General features: G+C 33.5%; 1 protein-coding gene across 2 annotated transcripts in view; it reads right to left on the bottom strand.

The window, feature by feature from the left end:
- MAD1L1 (mitotic arrest deficient 1 like 1) overlaps positions 1-27,823 on the bottom strand; it is an 872,812-nt gene that overhangs the window by 731,101 nt on the left and 113,888 nt on the right. For both annotated transcript variants that reach the window (XM_052000199.1, XM_052000207.1), the window contains exon 10: positions 12,681-12,767. In XM_052000199.1, coding sequence (XP_051856159.1) covers positions 12,681-12,767 — 87 coding nt within the window. The remainder of the gene's footprint in view (positions 1-12,680; positions 12,768-27,823) is intronic.

Genomic DNA, 27,823 nt, shown 5'->3' with positions numbered 1-27,823 from the left:
AATGATGAATGTTGGAGGGGATGTGGGAAAACGGGGACACTGATGCATTGTTGTGGAGTTGTGAATGAATCCAACCATTCTGGAGAGCAATCTGGAATTATGCCCAAAAAGTTATCAAACTCTGCATACCCTTTGATCCAGAAGTGTTTCTATTGGGACTAAGAGATACTAAAAAAGGGAAAGGGACCTGTATGTGCCAAAATGTTTGTAGCAGCCCTGTTTGTAGTGGCTAGAAACTGTTAAGTGAATGGATGCCCATCAATTGGAGAATGGTTGGGTAAATTGTGGTATATGAACGTTATGGAATATTATTGTTCTGTAAGGAATGACCAGCAGGATGAATACAGAGAGGCTTGGAGAGACCTACATGGACTGATGCTAAATGAGATGAGCAGAACCAGGAGATCATTATACACTTTGACAACAATATTGTATGAGGATGTATTCTGATGGAAGTGGATTTCTATGACAAAGAGACCTAACTGAGTTTCAATGGATAAATGATGGACAGAAACAGCTACACCCAAAGAAGGAACACTGGGAAACGAATGTGAACTATTTGCATTTTTGATTTTCTTCCCAAGTTATTTTTACCTTCTGAATCCAATTCTCCCTGTGCAACAGGAGAACTGTTCGGTTCTGCAAATATGTATTGGATCTAGGATATACTGCAACATATATAGGACTGCTTGCCATCTTGGGGGGGCGGGGAGGGGGGGGGGGTGGAGGGAGGGAGGGGAAAAAAAAACGAAACATAAGCGAATGCAAGGGATAATGTTGTAAAAAATTACCCTGGCATGGATTCTGTCAATACAAAGTCATTATTAAATAAAATAAAATTAAAAAAAAATTTAATCTCCTTCTATTGCTTTACATTACTTTGCATAAGTTTCCTCATATCTATCTGAATTTTTCAAGAATTCCTCATTCCTTAGTTTAACACATTCATACATCACAAACATTTCCCAAACATGTGGTAAAATCAGATTTAAACTTTTAGCTATTATAAACAACGTTTCAATTAATATTTTCTAGTGTTGCATCTTATCTTTCAGACAAAACAAATCTAGAGTTGGACTTTCTAGGTCAAGAAGTTATGAAAATTTTTTGTAAATTTTATAATTCCATACCACTTTACAAATTAATGCAAAATAATTTGCAAAAAATGTGTTCTTTTTTCAATAACCAATGATGACTGAATTTTTCCATCTATTATCACATATGTCAATTTGATGGGTGAAATGTAATTTCTTAAATTACTAAAAGTTCACTTAAAAAATGTTTTATAGATATTTTCTATTTTGTAAACCACCTCTAATTAGCAATAACCTATTTAGCTTATAACAAAGAAATCAATTAAGTAAACAACTTGTCACTGACACTAACTGAACTACCTTTCCACACACACAAAAAAGGAGGAAGAGTATATCATCAATAGGATAAGGAAAACACAAATAGAAGCTAGAAGAGACCTGAAAATGCATCAATTTCAACTCCCTCATTTAGAAAATAATTATAGCCAACATTTAAAATCTACTGATTTAATTCCAAATACAAATTAATTACCAATGCACTGCTGTTTTCTATTGTGTTTCTGGAGCTATTGGTCCTTACATTTTATACTGGACTTGAGATGTCCATTACTATTATTTTCATTTACACTGTGAAACAGCATTTAACTCTGAATGAGAAACACATGAAATGTAAATTCCAGCTCTGACAATACTAGCAATTTGACTCTAAGCAAATCAAAAAACTTCCATATATTTCAAACAACTCTATCTACAAAGACATAGATAGCTTGTGTAGTAAATTCGATAAATTGAAAACATCAATGTACATTTATTCCATGAATGCAAAGATGGTTAGAAATTATGAAAACTATCAGCATAATAAATTGCATTAGCAAATAAAAAACATTTCACTTCTAATAAATGCAGTATCTTTTTTATTAGTTTGAATACTTATGTTAAAAACATTAAAAAGCAGAAATAGAAATCTTTGAGAAACCAAGAGATATTTGTAATTAATTATGCTAATGAATGTAATTAAACTAAATTGGTGTAATAAATTAATTAAAAGCCAGTCCTCACATGATATGTATTGAGAGCACATGAATGGTAATTCCTATACCACAAATGATCAAAAAATGATATATGATTATACAAATGTAATTTTTATATATTATTTATTACATTGTGTGCATATATACATGTGAACATATGCAAATAAATGTATATAGTATAAATGTATGTTGTGATATAAATGTGTGCATATACACACATATATGCAAGTACATGTATAAGTATATGCATATGCACACATTTATTTGCTTATATTCGATTTATTCTTGATTTTGTGCTTTACATCACTTCATATAAATCCTCCTATATGGTGCAACTGTCACAGGTATACATTTCCAGATGTGTATTTCTTCCTTTAAAAACAGCCATTTCTGTACTTACATATCACTTGAGGACTAGTTTTTATTCTTTATCTTATAGCATTTTTCAATTACAAATATCTCTTAGATTTTTGAAGATTTCTTTTTATCGTATTAAAAAAGGATTCTCTTATTGATCTGCTTTTTGAAACTAATCAAAAATAATCTGCATTTATTGTAAATGAAACAACTCTGAGATACTACTTCACACCTCTCAGATTGGCTAAGATGACAGGGAAAAAAATAATAAATGTTGCAGAGGAGGTGGGAAAACATGGAACACAACAGTATCTAAAGAACTGGAAATGAAGGTCACAAATAAAGAAATTGAGAGACATATAGTAGTTGGGAATAAGTGGCAACTTTTAACAAATGAAAAGCTTCAGGAGAAGAAAAGTAAAACCTATCAAGGGAATGTGAGTGACAAAAAAAATGGGCTGGCTGGTCATGTGACAAAGGGTAAAAACAGTCCAAGTGCTCCCTGGATACATACATGATATTAGGAAGTAGCAAAGAAGGTGTGTGAAGATTCCCAAGATGCTGAATTTATGGAAAGACACAGACAAAAATGAATGGGGTTGGTAACTATTGTTGTTCTACTACAGAGTAGTTGGTTCTACTATAGAGAACATCCAAAACAATGAGATCACAGCTACATGAGTATATTTTGGTAGATATTCAGTGATTTTGCTTTAATTTTCATTGTTTAAGCAACTAAGTGAGCAAAATAGTTTTTAATAACTATCTTTCTCAATTCTATACTAATATTAGAAGCATTAAGTAACTGACAATCTTGTTCTGAATTTTTTTTAAATTGAAGTGTGGTTTTCCGCCCTTTTCTTATAAATTAGTAAAAACTGTGAAAATCTGGATTAATTTCTTTAAAATTTTCTTTTTTTTTATTCAATTTTTCAAAATTTCAATTTGTTTAGTTCATATTTAATTTTCAAATTTCCTACTTCTGTGATTGCTTTGGGTTTAGTCATGATAATTTTTAAAAGTATATATTTAAAATTTTAATATATTTTCTTGTTAATATGATATGAAATATAAATTTGCTGAGAAGACTACTTAAGTAACGTAGCATATCTAGTCTGATAAACTGTATTACCACTGTCTTCTCAAAATGTTCTTATTTCATTTTATCTTTAAACCATTCATAAGTGTATCAGTTTTTTAGATATGTTAATGGGGAATTAGATAGGTTAACTGCTCGGTTCTGAGAGCTCCTGCAGTTTTGTCCTTTGCCTCCAATCCAACTCCAAGTTGAATCTGTCTTGCCTCCAAGAGAGGGCTTCTGGCTCTCAATCTCCCAAAGTGCTCTGTGTCTGCATCAGAGTGCTCTTCTCCAATCCAATTGAACTCTCTTTCACCACCAGCCAGCCAAGTGGAAATATTGGAATGAATCTCTTTTCACTGGGCTTATATATGGCTCTTCTGAGAGAATGGGATTATGGGTTTTCTCCCATAGTGCTCTCTGGCCCTAAGAGCTTCAAGGGAGGTGTGAATTCACAAAGTTACAAAGTTGACTTTGTGAATCTCCCTTACTTGTGAACTCCAATGAGTAAAGGTGTAAACACAAGCATTGTATCAATTAGTTCTACATAGTACCTTGTTTCAGGTTCTGGCCCAAAACATCAACTCTAATGAGTTAGCAATTTGTATGGATTCCAACAAGTTTTAGTTCCCCTTTTTACTTATAATATTTATATGACCCATTTAAAATTTCACAAATAAGCACCAGATCTGCAAATATGTAGCAAATATGTATTGTATCTAGGATATACTGCAACATATTTAACATATATAGGACTGCTTGCCATCTTGGGGGGGGGGGGGGGGAGGAGGGAGGGAGGGGAAAAAACGAAACATAAGTGATTACAAGGGATAATGTCGTGTAAAAATTATCCTGGCATGGATTCTGTCAATACAAAGTTATTATTAAATAAAATAAAATTTAAAAAAAAAATAAGCACCAGAAAGTTCTAGGGTAATATAATTAAAGACTGCACACTAGATTAATTCCTGGCTCTGACACTTAGTGCTTCTTTGTCAATGGAAAGCTAAGTAGCACTCATCTCTGGGCCTCAGTCATATTTAAAATTAGGGAGTTTTATTAGATGACTTCAAAAGTCCTTCCAGTTCTAAATCAACTTTTTTAAAATCACTATTCATTTAGAATGTTGTTTCCTTCAAAATTCCATTCAAAAGTCCACATCCATCTACTTAATATTTCTCTGATACTTGCACCTGGAAGTGGAGAATTACAGTATGTAACATTTCATACACTCTCAAATCTCAGATGACATGTTGGTTAGTTTTGCTGAACTAATTTCCTCTTTGTTTTGGTTACTGCTACAAGGAATAGCATGCTGAATATAAAGAACAGATAAAGAAATTTGTAAATTAGTGATTCCAAAAAAGAAAATTAACAGAAAATTTATAATGAAAACTCTATCTTTCCACATTTATTGATGAGCAATGTAAACTTTAAAGATAAGTATACTCTTAAGCTATTGATTTGATTATCTTTATGTACTAAATCCAGTTATTCCAACATATTGTTCAAGTTCATAATTCCTTTTTTCTGTATCTTTCTATTACACAGGCTGTATCAGAACATTAAAGTTGTCTACTTATCACCTATATCTTTTTGCATTTACCTTTAAGTTCTTAGAATTCTTTGTGTGAGTGTGTGTGTGTGTGTGTGTGTGTGTGTGTATATAAATAAAAAATACAGACAATATGTGGAGTCTGTGGAGACGCCAAAAGTAATACAGTTTCTTGATTTTCTGTCATTTTGCTATTTTGATTTTTACCTTATTAAAAATCATGATTGCAACTGTGGTTTTAGATTCAACTAAATCATAATAAATTTCATCCAGTTTCTCATTTAAACCGTGTCTGTCTCACTATCACAAAGACAACATATAATAGAGCTGTCATTTCTAATCCAACCTGCAGTATTCTTTTGGTAACAATTGCTATACATTAGTATATTTGTTAACTGAGGGTTTTCCTTCATAATGTCTTTATATATTGCTTTGATGTATCAACACAAAGTGCAGTGCACATCATTATACTAGTGCCAATCAAATTCTAAACACTGCATGCACAGACAAGTTTCTAAAATTCTACCCTCCATCCCAGGGTTCTACTTTTCCTAACATAATGATCTCTTTCTCCTTAGCTCCAGTCCCTCATCACCAGTTTCCTATTTTATATCAACAAATGGATGTCCTGAAAGAATCTCAAAACCAAAATATGTAAAACAAAAAGCACTTCATGATTTAGCCAGATTGGGTTATTTGCTGTTTCTGAAATATATAGTTTCTCAGCTCCATATCTGTGAATTTTCATGGGTTCTTCCCACCATGCTTTTAATGCATTTATTGCTCAATTCTAACTCCTATTAATACATAAAGCTATGGAAATTCATTCCTGATTCATCTACTTAGTACTTAAAATTGTCCTTCCTCAATTATCATGCATAAACTATTTGAATACATCTACAAACATGCTTGACACATAAAAAAGACAAAAATTTGCTTATTGCTCAGTCATTTTTCAGTTGTTATCTGTTTCCTCATGACTCCACTTGGGGATTTCTTGTCAAAGATATTGGAGCAAGCCTGCCATTTCTTACTTCATCTCATTTACAATTGAGGAAACTGAGGCAAAGTGAAATGGCCTGCCCAAGATTACACTGCTAGTAAGTTTCTGAGGCCAGATTTGAACTCAAGAAGATAAAATCTTCCTGGCTTCACACCAGACACTATCTACTATGTCACCTACCTGAAGACACCAGTATCCTACGACTCATCCACATTCATTAACTCAGAAACATCCTTGATTCTTTCCTCCCAATCAGAACTCATATCCAGTCAGCTGTCAATCTTATCATTTGTACCTTCAAGCCACTTTTATCCTCTGCTATGCTATCCTCTGGGCAATTACTCTTCTTCAGACTATCATTAATTTTTACCTTTTCTACCTCAAAAGCTTAATTGAACTTCTAGCCTCTAATCTCTCCACTGTCCAATATAACTTCCACACAAATGCCTAAAGCACAAATCTGAGGTAACTTTCCCTGCTCAGTAAACTTGGCTGGCTCCCAATTGCTTCTAGGACCAACTACAAACATTCCTTAGTTGAGCCTTGTTGTTATTGTTTTTCGGTCTTTTTCAGTCATATCTGACTCTTCCCGAGTCCACTGGAGTTTCTTGGCAAATCTACTGGAGTGGTTCACCTCCTCCACCTCATAATACAGATGAGCAAATAAAGATTATGTAACTTGCCCCGACTCATACAGCTAATAAGAATGGTAGGCCAGATTTATACTCGCAAAGATTAGTCAGTTTTCCTGGCTCCTACCTTCTTCACTACCTAGATGCCTTAGAGCTTTATACAATTAGGCTATCTTACTTTTCTAGACTTATTTCAAATTAGTCTTCTTTAGGCAGTCTATATTTCATTAAAAATTGGCCTATGCCTATTTATGCCCCTTATATTCAGCCCTCAGCATTCCATTCCTTCTCTCTTTGGTATATATATGGTGTGTGTGTGTGTGTGTGTGTGTGTGTGCGCATATATGTATATGTATATATATATATATATATGAACCTCACTCTTTTCTCATTATTACCTTGTAGAGGTCTTAAGTTTACATAAGACTCAATTCATATGCTATTTCCCAGGGCAAATCATTCCTAATTCCTCAATTAGTACTCAATACTTCCTCAAATTGTTGTATATACTGTATACTTCTATGTAATTGTTTTATTCCCCCCAAAAGTCTGCACATCCTTAAGGACAGACACTTTTTCATTTTGTCATTGTATTCCCAAACTGCTTAGTTCAGTGTCTTCTACATAAAAGGTGCTTATTAATAAATGATTATTGAATTTAGTCTGGATTCATAAAATTATTCAAAGCTATAACTCAGTCTAATCTATTTTCTACTTAGCTCTACTAAAAGATTTAGCTTGGGAGAAAATGCAAGGAATTATTTTATGTGAAAATTTTAAGATGATCATTGTACTTTCACCAAGGCTATCTGAAAGTTGGGCATTATCTTGCTCTTCGGGAGAAAAATCTTCACAACATAACATGAATTCACTATTCTATCTGCATCACACAGATGGGCTTGGGACATAGCCAAAAGTAAGCCAAAAAGCTTTCATTTAGGAAGGTTTCAAGCATTCTGGCTATTAGCCAACTTGATGAACAAAAATTAGTCTACGGAGGTTTGAAAACTGTATATACTGACAAATATTTGGAAATATGAGGGAGAGGTTATAATGACATAAAGATCTCTCACCATCAGAGTCTGCAAACATAAACTTTCTTAAACCTATTTCAGAAATATATTGCATATTTATACCTTTGTTCACACAATTATATCATAAAAATCTTTTAACATACCTACCACAATGTTCCTAATCTAACAAATGAAGGACCTTCTTTCCAAGTTGCAAGCCTTCAATTCAGCACTAAATTCTCCAATTCAATGTGTTTTTCTAGATTTTTGTTGCACCTAAGGAATTTACAAATTGGATTTTTTGTTTGTTTTTTTTTGCTTTCTCACCATTAGCAAAATATACAATTAATAGCAAGGGAGTTCTGATTTTTTTTTTTTTAGAGAACAATTTGAGGAGGAAACATTAAGCATATCCAGGATTAAACAGACTTATTCTACAGAAAGAATACATAGTAAAGTCTGGAAAAGTACAGAAATTAGTCAAAGTAGTTAATACTAGCTACTTTCCCCCACTTTATTTTGTTTGGTGTCTTACTCCGTCCACTCCCACCCTAAACTAACAAAATGAAACCATGATCATATGTGTTATAAAGGCCTTAGGCAACCTTAATCTGAAAAGAAATCTAACATTCATTCAATGGAATTAACTTGATGCTATCTCATCCTCAATTGTCTTTCCTTTTGGGGCAGGTTATTAATATGAATATACATTAATGGCATTTTAGATGTCATTGTTTTATATGTCTTTTTTTAAAAATGATTTTAATGGTAGCACATAGGTATCATGGACAGGAAAACAAACTCTGGTTAGTCTGCCTAAGAGACAGAGCACTAGAGAGAATCAAGAAGATCTCACCTGTCTCACATGCCTGTTTAACAGTGAAATTTCAGGTAAGTAACTTAAGCTCTCTGAGCTAAACTTTTTAATAAACCAAAATCACAGTCATGAAAATAGATCCTCAAAACAAAGAATTCATTTAGGTAAGGAAGTGATAATCTTAGAAGATAGTAGGTCACCATTTTAGAATATATCCTGGGAGAAACTTCAGAAGACGCTAATAACAGTAATTTTAATAGAATTCATAATTAAATTAATCTCTCTTAATTTCATACTCAGCAATTTTCCAAAGGATTATCAATTTCTCACACCCTGTAAGGTGGGGCTGCTTACTTGTCTCATCAAGGAATTGCTCCATTGTCCTTCCTTTTCAAAATATTTATTATCATTTTTTGCTGGTTGCTTCTGAGGTTCAATGATGGCTCCTATTGCTCTTGCCACTTGATACTACATTTATGCAACTTGTAGTCAAAGAATACAAATATCAGTGCAATACACCATGTGCTATTAATAGCACTTTCCATTATTTTACCCAGAAGGTTGTGATTGATTTTACTCATTTTCCCTTTTTGCTTCTGTCATGTGGAAAGAAAGAAATCATATCCTTCCCCTTCTACCTCTGTCTAAAAGACATTAATAATATTCAAAGATCCAAATAGTTCAACTAGTATATACAAATTGTTCTAGCAACAGAGAATGACTTAAACCACTTAATAAGAAATTCAAAACCTAACACTTTTCACTGTCTTTATCACTCTCTGTTTACCAATAAGAACAGCAGCATACATCTTTTTTTACCTTCTGATGAATTTCCAAAATACAGTCTTAACTTTAACGCTGAAAGGCTATTGGTTTTTGTTTTTCTTTTAAATCAAAAAGCTTACTGTTTTGGAGATTGGTATTATTACTTCATACATAAGAAAATACAGACAATGAGTCAACAGTTGTTAATATTCAGAGAAAGCACAATATAGAAGACTCACTACAGGAATTCTCAAAACTGACATTAAGGTAGAGAGAGTGAATTTGCATGCACATGTATTCCACAGTGAAGTAATATGATATTAGGAGCACTAATCCCTCTCATCATTAACTAGATAGCCCCTAGCCATCTCCACAGCAGGAGTGTGTAGAGAAATGACAATGCACAATTCATAGAAGTGAGGAAGAAGAAAGATGAGGCGGTGAGGATTGAGAAGAAAAAATATGAAACAAAATTGCTCTCTACTACTACCTTTCCAGGAAAAATTTATTTCTTAATAACCTATTGTAACTGTAATTGTAAGCTTTGTTAGGAATACCTTCTTCAATTCAGCAAAAAGAAAATGAATATTTGAATTTTAAAAAGCAAGATAGAAGAAAGAGTTCCACCCAAATTAATGCTGTTAAAATAAAGGAAAGAATGTAGGCATCAATTATATGACAGAAAAGGGATATTTATAGTTTATACTAGCAAACTAACTCATATCCTGTAAGTCATCATACTAAAGCAAAAAGAAATGTCTGAGCCAAAAAAAAAAAAAAGTCCCGTTAAAACAATAAAATAAAAATAAGGATATTTCATAGTTATAGGAATGAGTAACTCTGTTGAAAGATTATATTTAAAGGGGCAAGCAGAGTTCAATGGCAACCGAATTATACTGGCATGGAAACAAAGATTCTGGTTTCCAACACTCTCGATAAATCCTTAGGGTTACAGGAAATCTGAGCTTTCTAATGACATTCCAGTTTATCAATAAGTTTTGGGGAGTAGAGTGGGTATAGATAGTAATCAAATACAAAGTCTGAAGGCATGAGTTATGTTCATTTTTGCTCATATCCTCATGCTACAACATCTAATTTAATAGCAAATAACAGCTAATGACTGTCACATGGCTAGTAAGTATCATGGGCTGGATGTGACTCAGGTTTCCTAACTACAGGCACAGTAGGTCATCCACTGTTGCATCTAACAAGCTGCCTTCAACTAACTACAATTAAGTAATAAAGCATTAGTCAGAAAATATCTTTCTTTGGAAACACTCAAAGTACTCTGACATGACTATGACTCTGTAAGTTGATTTCTATTTGATAGATGGCAACCCCAAAATCCAAATGTTAAGTGCCTTGCCGAAAACAAGGTACCAGTGGCAGTAATGTGGACTAATTTACAATCTTTGCATACCAAGGCTTTTTTTTTTTTTTTTTTTTTTTTTTGCTATACTAGATTTCCTCAAAGACAAGTGTTCTTTTAAACTGAATTTTAAATCAAATTGTTGATATTAAAGTATATGGGAAGAACATGATAAGGGGAATGTCTGCTTTATTCTTACACTCTTTTCAGGGATGTTGAATTCCTACTCCATATTGTCTAAATAAATCATAAAAGGAAACAACATTTAAAAAAAAACTTTTGATAGAAAAAATATAGAAAATTATCCAATTTATAAACAGATAATTTTCAGACAAAGAAATTAAAGCCATTTCTAGTCATATTAAAAAAATGCTCTGAATCACTGTTGATTAGAGAAATTTAAATTAAGACAACTTTGAAGTACCATTTCACAGCTCTCAGATTGAAGATGACAGGAAAAGATAATGATAAATGTGGGAGGGGAGTTGAGAAAACTGGGGACACTAATGCACTGGTAGTGGGATTATGAAATGATCCAACCATTCTGGAGAGCAATTTGGAACACTGCTCAAAGGTCTATCAAACTATAAAAAAAAAAACCCCCTTTGATCCAGCGGTGTCTCTACTGGGTCTATTGTTCTATAAGAACAGTAATAAGGCTATTTTCAGAAGAGATTACAACGACTTACAAAAACTTATGTTAAGTGAAGTAAGTGAAGTGAAGTAACATTGTACACATCAACAAGATTATGTGATGATCAACTGTGATGGACTTGACTCTTTTCAACAATGAGGTGATTCAAGGCAATTCCAATAAATTTGTGGTGAAAAGAGTTATCCACATCCAGAGAAAGAACTATGGAGACTGAATGTGGATCAAAGCAAAGTATTTTCACCTTTTTTTGCTTTTACTATTTGTTTGCTTGTTTTGTTTTATTTTTTCCTCAGATTTTTTTCCCCCTTTTGATCTGATTTTTCTTATGCAGCATGACGAATATGGACACATGTTTAGAAGAATTGCACATTTTTAATCTATATTGAACTGCTTGATGTCTAGGGAAGAGAGAACAGGAAAAGGGAGAGAAAAAATTTAGAATACAACATTTCGAAAAGGTGAATGTTGAAAACTATTTTTGCATGTATTTGGATACATGCAAAAAAAAAATGCAAAAAAAGTATACAATTAACTAAAATCTAGTCTGTTTAAATACACAATGGAATAATTTGTCAAAACAATCTGAGGTCACTTATGACAATGCAAATTTCATCCAAATGCAAAAGCAATCATTATTGTTTGAAATTTCAAAAGTTTATGGATGGAATTACTTTTGGTGTGACCAGATGCTTCTAAATCTCTATTTTTTGCAGTCAGAAGCAAAACTACTACTACCACAAAAACAACAAAAAATTCCTTCTCGTTACTAATAAATCATAGAAAAGCCATTTTTCAGGGGATGATAGGAGCTGAAACATGATAATCAATGATGCACACCCAGGCTCAGCATTATCTCTCCCTCACCATCAATGGATCAATCATGGACAAGATGATTACTGGGCTTTCTTTAGTTCTTAAACAAACACATTTTTTTCATAAAGAACTTCAATATTCATGTCATGGAAAAAAGAGATGGGGAATTTTATAACTGCAAAGAGTTGAATGGTACTGCTCAAAGACAAACATACTACAGGAATCAGACATCTAGCATGAGGGGATGAAATTACTTAGAAATCAAGAAAGTTGTACAAATCTTTTTCAAGAATGAAGCAATTTTCACTTGAAATTGGGTTTTACAAAGGATATGAAACAGCATATTCACAGTCTGAATTCTTTAAATTTTAACCTTATTGATATTATTGACCTTATTGATTAAAGATAGAGTAGAAGCAAGAATATAATCCTGTAAGAGCACAAATTGTGGCTAGCTCTAAAATGGAAAGAAGACAACCTTCCTTTCAATTAAAGTCTCCAAGAATAGCCTGAAATGAGAGTCATTTATACCAAGAATGAAATTCATGGCACCCTTACCTGCTTGTACTACTGGTGCTCTTTTCTGTCAGCTCAACCTCCCTCTGTTGCAAAGCCACAATGTAGCTGGAGAGATCATCAGGGGTCCTGTGGGATAAATTCAACATAAAAAAAAAATTTTTTTTAATCCAAATATGCCATTTGCAAGGGAATCATTGTCAACTGTAAGTATCAAGAATTATAAAATTCTTATTTTATAATAAAGTGACTTCAAAATCATTCATAAACAAAGTAATATGTACCCTCTTGAAAACACAAAAACTTTTACACATTAAACAACCATTTATTTGTGATCTTTAAGTGAACCTACTCCAGTCTTGTTCTTTCAAAGCCATGTATTTCATAAATATGCAGAGGATTACAGCCATATTCCACAATAAAACAAGGCTTTGAGTAAAGCAGCAAAGCTATAGACCACTGGGAAGTCATAGCAAAAAAGAAAGAAAAAAATCCAGTACAGGACGTATCCATCAGAAATGAAGCAGGGCATATTAATAAAGAAGTGATTTCTGACATCCCTTTGTCCTTCCTGTCTTTTCCCACACAATTCTATTCCATGAAGACCACACTCCAGGCATTGGGGATACTTGATTTTCTCCTTTGCATACCTTGTGCTCCCCCATTCCAGGTGCCTTTGCTTATGCCATTCTCATCCTCTGCTTCTCCTCTACAATGTGTGGATAGAAGAGCTCTTCTATTTACTATATATGTAAGCCCTGCCAAAACAACTTCTTAAGTTGAAATTCCTCATTAAAAAAAAAAAATCAAGAAAATAGTTTAAAGGATTTCTATGATCTCTTTTAGGTTTAAGTGTATATGATTTACCTGACAAAATTCTGCTCATTCTTCAAAACAATTTCTCAAATAGAGGAATAGGGTTATGCTCCAAATAATGTCACACAGTAAGCTGTCTTTTAAACAATAATTCTCTTTAATTTCTAACTATAGTTATTGGGGTATACCAAACTAGATAACACATACAAGAAATATTACTTGGTTTACCAATAATTCTTCTGCCTTTTAAGAAGATCTGATAAATGGAGTCAGGATATATACAGAAAAAGGCACAGGAAGTAATGACTACATCATTTGTAAATGAAGGCAGCAACTTTAAAACCAAAGAATAAAACAACAACAAAAAAAAGGACAGAAAAACATATTTATCCAATAACTCGTGATTACACTTATGGATAATAATCTTCATCATATTTTTAAATGCTTCCCTAAATGTTTATAGAGTTTATAAAATACTTTATTGTTTCAGTAAAAATATACTACTAGTAAACATCATGACATACTAATAATTACAGCAAAAATAATGGTAGTATGTTCTGAGATTTACAAAACTAGCAAGATAGCATATTAGTCACTCAGTCCCTTTAACTCTCTAACCCTCAAAAAAGAAAAAAAAAAGTGGAATTATGTCACAGATAATATAGAAAATCATAGCTAAATTCAAAGGTCAGAGAAATAAAGAACACTGAAAAGGTAAAATTTTTATGAATCAAAAGCAAAAATATCTAATCCTTAGGAACACAACTGAATCAAGAACAGGTAGTGGAGGCCATTTGAGGATGTCCAAGAATATAGAGAGATACTGTTGGCATCAATTCACACAACCATGTCTAGAAAAAAGGGAAGCAAGAGAGTTGAAAACATGCTCCATTCTGACAGAAACATTCCACACAACCCACCGTAGAGACACTAGTGGCAGGCTTTTCCTTTGTCTCCCTCTTCAAGAATTGGCAAAAATTAATTATTCCCATTCATTGAAGAGAAAGGACAATCCAAATATTAAGATTGAGATATGACATGCATGGCTATTCCAGTTCAGAAGAAACAAATACTGAAAACCAAGTGTGACTAGTATCATTTCTCATAGAGAGCTCTTGAAGTAAGGATCTAGGAGGGTGATATGAACAAACATGTAAGGAGGCTACCCAATTTCAGCAAAAAGGGAAAAAGTTAAAAAAAAGTTACAGGAAAATATTTTTAAAAGCTTAAAATGCCAAAGATTTCAAAAGAAAACCTTATAATAACAGTCAAAAACACAAGCAGATAAATCAACAAAGAGAAGCCCACCAGAAAGAATACAATGTTATCTTTTAAATATTACATATTACAAACTATTTTTTAAAGAAATGGATCCTATGGATTTTCAGAATATTAATCAACAATAGGAAATTCCAGAATGATCCAAGAGAGAAATTAAATTAATTGAGCAAGAAATTAGGAGTTTTTAATCAGAACAGTTTTTTAATCAGAATTTAGATGTCTCAATGCAGCTTTTAAAAAACTAAATTAACAGATTTGGGGGAAAAAAAACACCTATGATGTACACATTCTGTCCCAAATAATCAAAAAGACATTAAGATATATTAGTTAATTATTAATAATAAATTAATAAATAATTTTAGAGTGTTTGGTTTGTGCAAAGTATTACATTATACACATTGGATACAAAAAGTATAACCATCCTTGCTCTCATGGAACTTATATTCTAATGAATGAGACAAAACACAGAAGCTACAAATCAGATGGAAAAGTTCCATGTACTTGAGGGTACAAAGAATAGGAATATGAAATAGTAATGCCTCTTTATGTCATATCCACTGATAAAATTTATATTAATTTTATATGTTGAACTATTTGATAGTAACAAGGACTTTGGTGACAAGAACTTTCCTTAGTCTTTAGTAGTTTCAGAAATGCACAGGTGTAGTTGATAGGAGGCACTGATTCAAGGGTTGCTTTCCAAGATAATGTGTAAGAGCACAGATGAAGGCACTTCTATTTGCAAAGCTCTTGTGTTAAGGATCCCCCACTATGTCCATCAGTATTCTGAGGGGAGATGGTTGTTAATGTGGTGATGGTGGTGTTGGTCCCACTTGCCTAAACATGATATTCTGCATCTCAATACAGCTGCTACATGAACTACACTGGCTTGCTTGCCTTCTACATAACAACTAGTAGATAAAGTAGAGATGGCTAGTTCACACTTCACAAGAGCTTCTCCATATAATAGCTGTGAGGGCTGAGCTGGAAGCCAAAACGATGATGTAAGGTGAAAATGACAAATTTTAAATATAAGAAAACAAATGTAGGAAAAAACATGGGCAATGAAGGTGTATTAATTATAATTAAGCAGTTATATTTAAAAGAATATATACATATTATTTTTTACCCTGAGGCAATTGGAGTTAACTGACTTGCCCAGGGTCACACAGCTAGGAAGCATTAAGTGTGTGAGACCAGATTTGAACTCTGGTCCTCCTGATTTCACCTGATGCTCTATCCACTGGTCTACCTAGCTGCCCCCACATATTAATATTATTAGGCAATAATATTAAAAGAACATATATAGTTTATATATAAATTAAAGTGATTAGCCTTAAAAACTAGATAAAGGAGTTAACCCCAAAATTAAACTGCTATTTAATTAATTAAGCATTAATACAGAGAATCTACAGATAGCTTCCAGGGGAAAAATTGCTCAATTCAAACTCCTTGATACAATCACCAAATTTAATAATTTGAATGAAAAATCAACAAGTTCTGTAAATGGCAGAAGAACTTTGAATATAACAGAATATAAAGGAAATTCAACTAACTCAAGATTATTCTGCAGTCATAAGAAATCATAGAAAGAAATAGAAAACTGTCAAAAAAGCAAAGGAATTCAAGATGCAACACAAAATTTTATGCTCTGCAAAATAGAGCCAAATCACCAATAAAAAGATAGCTGTTATCCCTCAAAAAAAAAAGACATTTGAGAACTGCAGAAAAACGCACATGGGCAGCAGGCAGAATACTTGACTTTAAAACATTCCAAGAAAAAGAAATATGAGAAAAATAATTAAATACAACTACAAAAGAAAAAATAAGTAATTAAGCTGATTATATGGTGTTTAGGGATTATAAAACAGAGATTGAGACAGTGATACTAACCCATGATTTAAAATAAAAGCACCTGACATTAACATAGTATTTTAAGATTTATGGAATGAATTTTGTTTGTAATAAAGTTGAACATTACAAGATGAATGACTTGCCCAAGAATACATAGCTAAGAAATAGCAGAAACAAAATTTTAAAGAAAATATGACTGCGAATAAAGGGTCTATATGAAAGACTGAATAAAAATTTTAAATAGATGAGGTTTACTGTCCAATCTATCCATATGGAACTGAAACATATATGTAAAAATAATAATATTCATTCCTCAGTCAAAGAAATATAAACTTTAAATAATTACATTAAAATGATCATTAAAACACTCATATTTCGCCTTCATTGTTCCTAATTCAGCCAGAATATGAAAGATACAAAAGGTCACATTACATTGTTACAACAGGCTTGAGCCATCTTTTCAAAAAGGCAGTTTTTTAGATTTTCCTCCTTAATTTAATGTCATATTTATGATAAAATGAGAAATAAATTAAGAGAACTGTGTTGAACTGTCTGAAACTTTTAGAGTAAAGGCAATGCTTAAAGTCAAAAAATGTTGTTCTACAACAGGACACATAAAATAGAAAGATACTTTATTTACTAAAAAGAAATCAGGAGAAGAAATACATGAAACATATCACATTTCTGGTCTGTGCTAGGATCTCTCTGACTTCTCGCATACACTATAGAAAGTTCATTACTGTGGTAATCTCATCATCCTTCAAAAATCTCATCAGTCTTAGTATACTACCTCATCAATATCTTTTCCTTCTCTCAAAGTTGGGGACTCCAAACTTCCATTTAAGGAAATTATCTCAGATATCTTCTCATTTCTCATCTCAAGATATGGTATTTTGTGGGTATTTCTCTAACCCTTCCTTCCAAATCACTGTAGATTCTCCCCTTACCCTCATTAGATTTTAAGTTTTTTTCAGGACAGGGATTGTCTTTTTTTTTTTTTTTTTTTGGTATCCTTAATGTGCAATACACTAGCAGATAGCAGGTACTTAATAAAAGTTTGCTGACTATTGTGGATGACGAATTTGCATTACTGTTACTCTATTAGGTAAAAAGAGAATCTTATCATATAGAAACACAATAGAGACATTAGAGATCAGAAAGAGATTAAGAAAATTCAGACCATAAAAGGGGTAACCAGTCAGAAGTATACAGTCAGGAATGCAATCCTGTCAGGAAGTAAATGCCATCCTCAAAGGAATCTGAGTGAGTAACATTAGAACTTTGACATGGAAGAATAATCTCCTAAAATGGCCACAGAGCAACTCTATACTCCCAGTAAAAAGTGTAGTTCTGACCAAAACATATCAGAAATCTCTGCAACTATTGAGAAATCAATGCTTCTAGACCTTCTGAGTCAGTTTGCTGAGATTTTTGTTCAATGCTTTATCTTTTATTTTCAATCCCATTTAATAAATATACTCATCAATAATATAAACGTGATAAGGAAATTGGATTCACAAAAGAAAGGAAGCAATAAAAGGCATTTCAAATAATTGTTACCAAGAGAATTTTCATTCTCAAGAAAGGCAAGGAAGAAAATGAAAGGAAATCTAAGAGACAAGCCTCCTTTCACTGTAATTCTATGACTCTCCACTTGTTTGAGCAGTACTCAGACTTTGCTTGGCCTTTATCCGATACTCCTCTCTAGTGCCAATGTAGAGAACAAGTGATCCTGTAGAAAGAAGATACCAATGATTTGCAACATAATTAAAACTATATAACAAGACAAAGTCAGACTACAACTTTTTCTGACAAAGTAACTGTGCCATGCAAGTCAGAACCTATATAAAGATCTGTCATTCTAGTGGGAGAAAAGTGGATGATAACTATATTTAATATAGTTAAGTTTACAGACAAAGGAAATAATCATTCTACTTATGTCAATAAATCTGCCTTAAGAAAACAACATTTCAGCCCTCTTCAACCATCTAGGTATGTTTAGGTGTCTTTAGAAAAAAAGAATTAGAACATACAAACAATTATCCTGCCCCATCATTAAGCTGGTAGCAATTGTAATTCTCCTTTTGCAAGAATAGATTTAGAACTCTTTTGCCTTGAAACCTACTCTTATAGTGGACATAATATTTAATTCACTACACTTCACCAAACTGTCTAAGAAAAACATCACTATGTCAGCTCTCCTGGGAACCACTGAACATTCCATATATAAATATCTTTTGAGTAAATTGTCATCCATCTCTCTAAGGGTAAGACAGAGGAATTAGTAGAAAATTCAAGTTAACCCAGGGCCCTAGGGACCTGCTCACTAAATATTCACTAATCCAGTTTCTCTTTTGTCTTGTCTACTATGCTTCATGGTGTCTTTGAGAATGAGAGCAAAATTCTTCTTCATTTTAGGACTTTATAGGGGCAAATAGCAGTCAATGAGTACTTCTCCTATTCTATGACTACAAAAATACCATGTATTTCTTCATTTATGTCTGTATTTTGGAGATGATATGTACTGAAAACAAAAAGTCATCTTTCCCATTGTCAGCTTCTCATCTAGCTCTACCCTAATTCTGGCCAATAACCAGTTAAGAAACTACCATGTGCAGCAAGATAATTGTATGTATGTATATATATATATTGCATTTAACATATACTTTAACATATTTAACACAGTTATGGGTCTACCTGCCATCTAGGGGAGAGGGTAGGGGGAAGGAGGGGAAGAGTTGGAACAGGTTTTGTAAGGATCAATGCTGAAAAATTACCCAAGCATATGGGAGGGAAGGAGGGAAGGAGGGAAGGAGGGAAAGAAGGAAGGAAGGAAGGAAGGAAGGAAGGAAGGAAGGAAGGAAGGAAGGATCATGTACCATTTACCATGTACTTTGCCAGGAACTGGGAAAACAAATCCAAAACAGTAATGAAAAAACTTTCAAGAAAAAACCTATTATCTCTCCTCAAAATTCTTATAACGCTCTAGCTTTGAGGTTTGCCCCATCAAAATTATCCTATCCAGATAGGATAGGATCTTTTTCCAGTAATTTCACAGTCTTTAAGCCATTTACCATTCTTTCTCCAAGAGTTTAGAAACTGGAAACATAGATTTCCTCACTATCTCAACCCCTGCTCTATGATTCAGGAACTTCAATATGAACACTGATAGATTACCAAACATTCTCATCTCCCCTTCATCAGTCTGCACAACTCCTATAATAAGATGAATGTTCATATTTCAGATCTCACCATCATTCATAAATGTGCGACCTCCAAATTGCTAGATTTGAATTCTTTCTTTAAACATGAATTCCTTTTATTTCTATCTTTCTCAATCTCCTTCTAATGCCCTTGTTTGCTGCCAACAATTCCAGGTAAAATGCAAGGATCAGAACAAATTTTATAGACAATGTACAGACGTGACCAAGGCTTTTGATACCGTCAGTCCTAAGAGTTTGTGGAAGGTTATGGCAAAATCTGATTGCCCAGAGAAATTCATCAGAATTGACCCCAGTTTCATGATGGGATGCTTACATGGATGTATTCTGGACAATGAACAATTTTCTAGTGCTTTTCCAGTAATCAATGCAGTAAAGCAAGGCTGTGTGCTTGCTCCTGTGCTTTTTTAGCACTGATTTCAGCAATAGTATAAGAAACCTTCAATGAAGATGAACACAGCATTATCAGCTACCAAAATGACAGTAAATTATTTAACTTGAAAAGCCAACAATTCCAATGATCTTGTGATGAAGAATGTCATCTACACCCAGAGAAAGGTCTTGGGGACGGAGTGTGGATCACAACATAGCATTCTCACTCTTTTTGTTGTTGTTTGCTTGTATTTTGTTTTCTTACTCATTTACTTTCTTTTTTTATCTGATTTCTCTTGTGTAGCAAGAGAATAGTATAATTGTTTAAATCCGTATCTACACATACATACACACACACACACACACATACACACACACAGAATTTAATATATATTTTAACATGTTTAACATATATTGGATTGCTTGCCATCTAAGAGAGGCTGTGTGGGAAGGAGAAGAAAATCTGAAACACAAGGTTATTCAAGAGTCAATGCTGACCAACAAGATGAATACAGAGAGGCTTGGAGTGACTTACATGATCTGATGCTGAATGAAATGAGCAGAGCCAGGAGATCATTATACACTTCAACAACAATACTATATGAGGATCAATTCTGATGGAAGTGGATATCTTAGACAAAGAGAAGATCCAATTTAGTTCCAATTGATCAATGATTGACAGAATCAGCTACATCCAGAGAAGGAACACTGGGAAATGAATGTGGACTACTTGCATTTTTGTTTTTCTTCCCGGGTTATTTATACCTTCTGAATCCAATTCTTGTGCAACAAGAGAACTGTTCGGTTCTGCACACATATATTGTATCTAAGATATACTACAACATATTTAACATGTATAGGACTGCTTACCATCTAGGGGAAGGAGTAGAGGGAGGGAAGGGAAAGTCGGAACAGAAGTGAGTGCAAGGGATAATGTTGTAAAAAAATCACCTATGCATATGTTCTGTCAATAAAAAGTTATAATTTTTTTTAAAAAGAGTCAATGTTGTCAAATTATCCTTGCATATGTTTTGAAAATAAAAAGCTTTATTTTAAAAAATTAATTTAAACAATGAAAGGAAGAAAGAAAAGTCAAGACTACAGGCCAAGATTAAAATGGAAGGAGATTCAACCTGATCTATATCTGGCCACTAGATCCAGATGGTTCTGGAGCGTATGGTGAGTCAAGTGACCCTGCACAGCCCTCTTTCCTTTAAATTCAATTCACTTGCATGTGATCATGTCACCTCCCTGATGTCATGATCCTTTTCCAGAACAAAAAACAAACAATAACAGATGATTGTGCAAGCCTCTGAGGCTGAAATGCAAAAGAGTATGGATCAATTCTCTGCTACTTATGCTAATTTTGCCCTGGCAAAGAGGGCAAACAAACAACAACAACAAAAAAAAAAAAAAACAAAGGTTCTCCTCCACCAAGAACTGAATCATCTATACATGGAACCATTAGTTATAGCAAATAGAGAAATTCTGAATATTTGGAATATGTTCACTTGACAGTCTACATTCTAGACATATACATACAAATGACAAAGTTGATGCACATACTGAAAGAACTAGAACAGTATTTGGGAGGCTCTAAAAAAAAAAAAGGTTGGGAGAAAAGAGTAGTATTAGTCTGGCTATCAAACTGAAGGTCTCTGTGCTGCCACATCAGACAGTGTATCAGCAAATTTTAAAAATTTCTTCTACTTGAATTGTTTTTATAAGATTCTGAAGATCATGAGAGATGCTGGCACAGAATACTCCCTTCCCCCATCATGGTGTGTTCATACCAAAGAAGGTCTTGGGCTCTATGAACAAAGCAGAATCACAGTAGTTTAAAAGAAATATGAGATTTACAAATCTATACTGATCTCTATCCCAAATGGCCAGACTATTTCTAATTGAGCCAAATTCTATTAGTATGATTAGCGAAAGCTGAACATACTGTACCTTCGACTCTAACAACAGGATAAATAAAGTACAAAGGATAAATAATATTTACTCTCAGCTAGGTCTTCCCTGCTATAAAGCAAACCTTTAATTTTTCCTCAATTATCAAACTCCATACAGCAGCTCTTAAAAACTTTCTCTTCTTTCCTCAAGTGTTGATCACAAACTCACAATAGGGGATCATGTCTTTCATATTAAAAAAAATCAAAACTGTCTGACATGAGGCCCTACTTTTCTCAATTCATTCTCCTGTTCAAAATAATTTGTCTTCAACTCTCTGTAAACCTGCTATATCACTCTGGAGGGTTCTTTCTGTATATTGCAGGTAGCAAAGTGACTCAGTAGATAGAGTACTGGCCCTAGAGTCAGGAAGACCAGAGTTGGAAATACAGCCTCTGACACTTGCTACTTCCTATCTGTGTGACCCTGGGCAGGTCATTTAACCTCAATTTTCTGTTTGCCTCAATTTCCTCATCTGTAAAAATGAATTAGAGAAGGAAATAGCAAACCATTATAGTTTCTTTACCAAAAATTCTCAAAAAAGGGTCACAAAGATACAGACGAGACTGAAACAATTAAAACAACAATATCTGCAGGAATCTAAAGATTGTCGATTTTAAATCTAGACCCATGGAATAAAATCTATGTCATCATAACGGGATCTTTATTTCATCTATGCTATAGTAGTATTTACTCAGACTTTGAAAAATAGGAAGGGCAAAATAGAAAACAAATATAGGCACACTGTATAGTTTTGAAAATGTGAAGCATTTTCTATACGCAAACCAACTTTAAAAAAATTTTTTTCAGCCACTTTCTTTCACAAAAAATAAATATCAACTATAATAGCTTTCAAGCAAATTCTTCTTTGAGGGAGTCCAAAGAGCATTGGCCAAACAGTCAGACACATTCAAAAGCAATTTAGAAACATGGTTTTTGCCCTAGGATACAAATTAGACCAGCAAAGCTCCAAACTACAATAATGCAGTTAAGAGACAAAAATTACTGTTAACCAAAGCACTTCAATTTCCTTTGAAGTGAAGATAATTTGAAATGTAACAATTTAATAAGGGGGAAAAAATCCAAAACTGCTCAAATGAAATGAAAAATGAATTTAATAGATTGTCCATCTGAATTACTTTGCTTCCATAACAGGCTGCAAGACATACTATTCACCCTCCCCTTAAATCTTAGTAATACACATAAAGCAAGTTACACATTTTTACTTCATTTATTTAATTTCAACTTCTTACAAGAAAAGTGACAGCTAGTTATTTTAGCAGACCAATCACTGCCCTGACACTCAGGAGTTTACCATTTCAGTAAGCTACTTAATGATGAACAAGAAAGTATATACTAGATTATAAGGATGATTACATACATACAAAGACATGTGAGCACATGTTCATATAAAAAGCATTTTTAAGAAAAGGTTCAAATTTTTCAAAACAAGTTTGTAGCATGCCTGAAACATATAATCACCATATAAATTCAATATAACAATCGTTTATTCAATATTCATTTCAAACAAGACAATTTGTCAGCATTCTAGAGAATGCAAAGTTTAGATATAATATGGCCACTAATTCTCAGAATGTTTTCTTTGATAGAAGATAAATACCTAGAATATAAAATAATAAGTATGTGAAAGCACAAAGTACATTTGAAGTACTAGAAGAGAGGTCATTACAAGGACACTTGTTTGACTGTACATGTATCTCTGGAATTTCTGACAAGGACTAGAATATACAAAGTGCTCAGTTAAGTAAATGCTCTCTCTATCCATTTATCTACCTAATTCAAATTCTTCTTCTGACACTTAGTAGTTATGGTGCCTTATGCAAGGCAACAATAAGCATTTCTTCTGGACCCCAGTCTACTAAACACTGTGGACATACACAGAAAAAAGCAAAGAACAATCCTTGTTCTCAGGAAATTCAATCTGATTGGGAGAGAAAATATGCAATTAACTATGTACCATAACTACATACAAATAATATATACAGGACAAATGGGATGATCTCAGAAAAAAAGCAGTAAGACTTGTAAATGTTCTTGTAGAAATGGATACTTATCTGAGATTTAAAGATAAGCAGGGAAAGTAATAAGCAAAGATGATGGGAGAGAATTTTAGGCATGAAAAGAAGGCCTTGAAAAATCCAATCAGAAGGTAAAGAAACTTATGCAAGAAACAGCAAGAACACTGTTAACAAATCATAAAGTACATGGCAAATGGAAAGGTAGGAAGAGACTAGATTATGAAAGTAAACCAAAGAGAGAATTTAATAATTTGACCCTGAAGAAAAGAGGAAGCCATTGGAGTTCACTCAATTCAAAGGGTAGGAGAGGGAGACCACAGTGTTGGACATGGTCAGAAGCACTTTAGGAGAATGGACTGGAAAGAAGAGAGATGTGAAGTAGGGAGACCAACTAGATGGCCATTTCAATAGTCTTTGTAGGTAACAAATGCAATGTACCAGCATGGTGGAAGTAAAAGAGGAGAAGAGGGGGTTTCTACAAGAAATGTCACAAGGAAGAAATGACAAAAATTTGGAAACAGACTGGATGATAAAGCAAGACCTGGCAACAGGCAAAAGGCCTCTCTTTTATCTTTTACCCTCCAATATTCAAAGAGAGAATGAGGAATTGAGGATAATGCCTAGGTTGTGAGTCATGAGTGACTGGAAACATGGTGGTACTATCAAAAATAACAGTGTAATAAGAAAAAGTTTAAGTTAAGTAAGAGTTTAAGAAGTCTGTAGGACAGTGTGATATTGCAGGACAGAAGAGAGGTTAGAGTTGGAAAAAATAATAATAAATTAAATAAATAAAAAATAATAATAAAGATGATAATAATAACAACAAGAACTAACATTTATGTAGGTCCTATGAACCAAACACTGTAGTGTTTTACAAATATCATCCCATTTGATCTTCACATCGCCCTGTGAGGTAGGTGCTATAATAATCCCTATTTCACAGTTAAGGAACTGAGGCAAACAGAGATTAAGTTATTTGCCTAGAATCTCATGGCTAATCAATGTTTAAGGCCAAATTTGAACTTGGGTCTTCTTGATTTCAGGCCTGATGCTCCTTCCAGTGCACCACCCAGATCTGAAGATCATCTGCATCAAAATGATAACTGAAATCCAAGGAAGCTGATAAGATCATCAAATGAAAGAATCTAGAAAGAAGAGCAGAGCCAGGAAAGATCATTAGGAGATGATACCCACAGTTGGCAGGTACAACCTGGAAAAATCCCAAGACAAATTAAGGACTGGGAAAGACCTAAATTTAAAAACACCAAGGTCATCCACTGCATCCAAAGCCATTGCCTGTTTTGATTTTTTTGTCCTGTCACTAGATTTCCACTCTGGAGGAACTCTACCTCACTTAAATCTACTACATGAGCAAGTCTAATCACTATTTTTATATCATTGGTTCTTCGAAAATGAAGAATCACAAAAGCCTCATTTCCAAAATATATAGAGAACTGGCCAAAATTTATAAGAAATCAAGCCATTCTCCAATTGATAAATGGTGAAAGGATATGAACAGACAATTTTCAGATGATGAAATTGAAACTATTACCACTCATATAAAAGAGTGTTCCAAATCACTATTGATCAGAGAGAAATGCAAATTAAGACAACTCTGAGATACCACTACACACCTGTCAGATTGCCTAAGATGACAGGAAAAAATAATGATGAATATTGGAGGGGATGCGGGAAAACTGGGACACTGATGCATTGTTGGTGGAGTTGTGAATGAATCCAACCATTCTGGAGAGCAATCTGGAATTATGCCCAAAAAGTTATCAAACTGTGCATACCCTTTGAATCCAGCAGTGCTACTACTGGGCTTATGCCGCAAAGAGATACTAAAGAAGGGAAAGGGACCTGTATGTGCTAAAATATTTGTGGCAGCCCTGTTTGTAGTGGCTAGAAACTGGAAAATGAATGGATGCCCATCAATTGGAGAATGGTTGGGTAAATTGTGGTATATGAATGTTATGGAATATTATTGTTCTGTAAGGAATGATCAGCAGGATGAATACAGAGAGGCTTGGAGAGACCTACATGAACTGATACTAAGTGAAATGAGCAGAACCAGGAGATCATTATACACTTCGACAACAATATTGTATGAGGATGTATTCTGATGGAAATGGATTTCTTTGACAAAGAGACCTAACTGAGTTTCAATGGATAAATGATGGACAGAAGCAGCTACAACCAAAGAAAGAACACTGGGAAATGAATGTGAACTATTTGTATTTTTGATTTTCTTCCTGGGTTATTTTTACCTTCTGAATCCAATTCTCCTGTGCAACAAGAGAACTGTTCGGTTCTGTAAACATATGTTGTATCTAGGATATACTGCAACATATCTAACATATATAGGACTGCTTGCCATTTAGGGGAGGGGGTAGAGGGAGGGAGGGGAAAAATCGGAACAGAAGCGAGTGCAAGGGATAATGTTGTAAAAAATTACCCTGGCATGGATTCTGTCAATATAAAGTTATTATTAAATAAAAACAAACAAACAAACAAAAAGAATTTAACAAAAAAAAAAAAAATGAAGAATCACCACCACCAATAATAACAAAGGAACAGTAAAACAAATAGGAAGAGAAAAGACATTATTGTCATCAAAGCCTAAAGAGAAAAGAGCATCAAGATAAGGATGATGAGCAATATCAAAAGCTACAGAGAAGCCAAGAATATGAACTGAGAAAAGATCATTAGATTGAAAATGAAGAAATTATTGGTAACTTTAATAAAGTAATTTCAATTGAATAATGAGATGAGAAATCAGAATGCAGAGTTAAGAAGAAAAAAATGAAATGGATTATTTTTACTCTCCCTATACTTCAGTTTCCTCCTATTTAAAGAAAGGGAAGAAAATAAGCATTTTTATATTACCTACTATTTGGTAGGCACTCTACTAAGCATTTTTTACAAATATTTTTGTATTTAATTCTCACAACAATCCTAAGATTAATGGTATTATTATCCCCATTTTATCACTAAGAAAACTGAGACTGATAGAGCATAAGTGATTTGTCCAGAGCTACATAGCTAAAATAAGTCTTGAACACAGGTCTTACAAATTTCAGGCCCAGTGCTCCACCTATTGTACTACTGTATTGCAGCTACCTTTAAATATTTAAATGATGAGATTAGATTAGATGATACCTAAGGCCGCTTCCAGAGTTAATCTGTGATCCTAAAATTAAATAATAAGGTTCACCTTTCCAGCTCTAAATACTGTAATTCTGCAAAATGATATCCCTTTCCATTCTCAGGATTCAATCTTATTAAAATACTATTAAACATAGACTGTGGAAAGATACTTGGCCAGCTGAAACTTATTAAAATAAAATAATTTTCACATGCCACCTTCTACTTTATACTCAGAATAAGTATAAAATATCCATAGTGAACTTGGTCCCACCTAAGATAATTTTTTTTTTAACACACAAAAGCTAAGCCTTCTACATTAAAAACTACAGGAAATTTAACAACAAATATTTCAAATTATTACTTCTGCTTCTGTTCTGCCTCAAGGAGATGCTTAAGGCATGAAAAGAAATGCACTAATCTTTTCCTTGAGCAGGCTCATAGGGCTAAGACGCCTGCAGTTATAGTCTGGCTAATAGAGATTCACAGGATCCTATCTTGT

This window comes from Antechinus flavipes, chromosome 1, assembly GCF_016432865.1.
Source record: "Antechinus flavipes isolate AdamAnt ecotype Samford, QLD, Australia chromosome 1, AdamAnt_v2, whole genome shotgun sequence".
Taxonomy (NCBI): domain Eukaryota; kingdom Metazoa; phylum Chordata; class Mammalia; order Dasyuromorphia; family Dasyuridae; genus Antechinus; species Antechinus flavipes.
The sequence above is the reverse complement of the archived record's forward strand: the minus strand, read 5'-3'. Positions and strand labels throughout refer to the sequence as shown.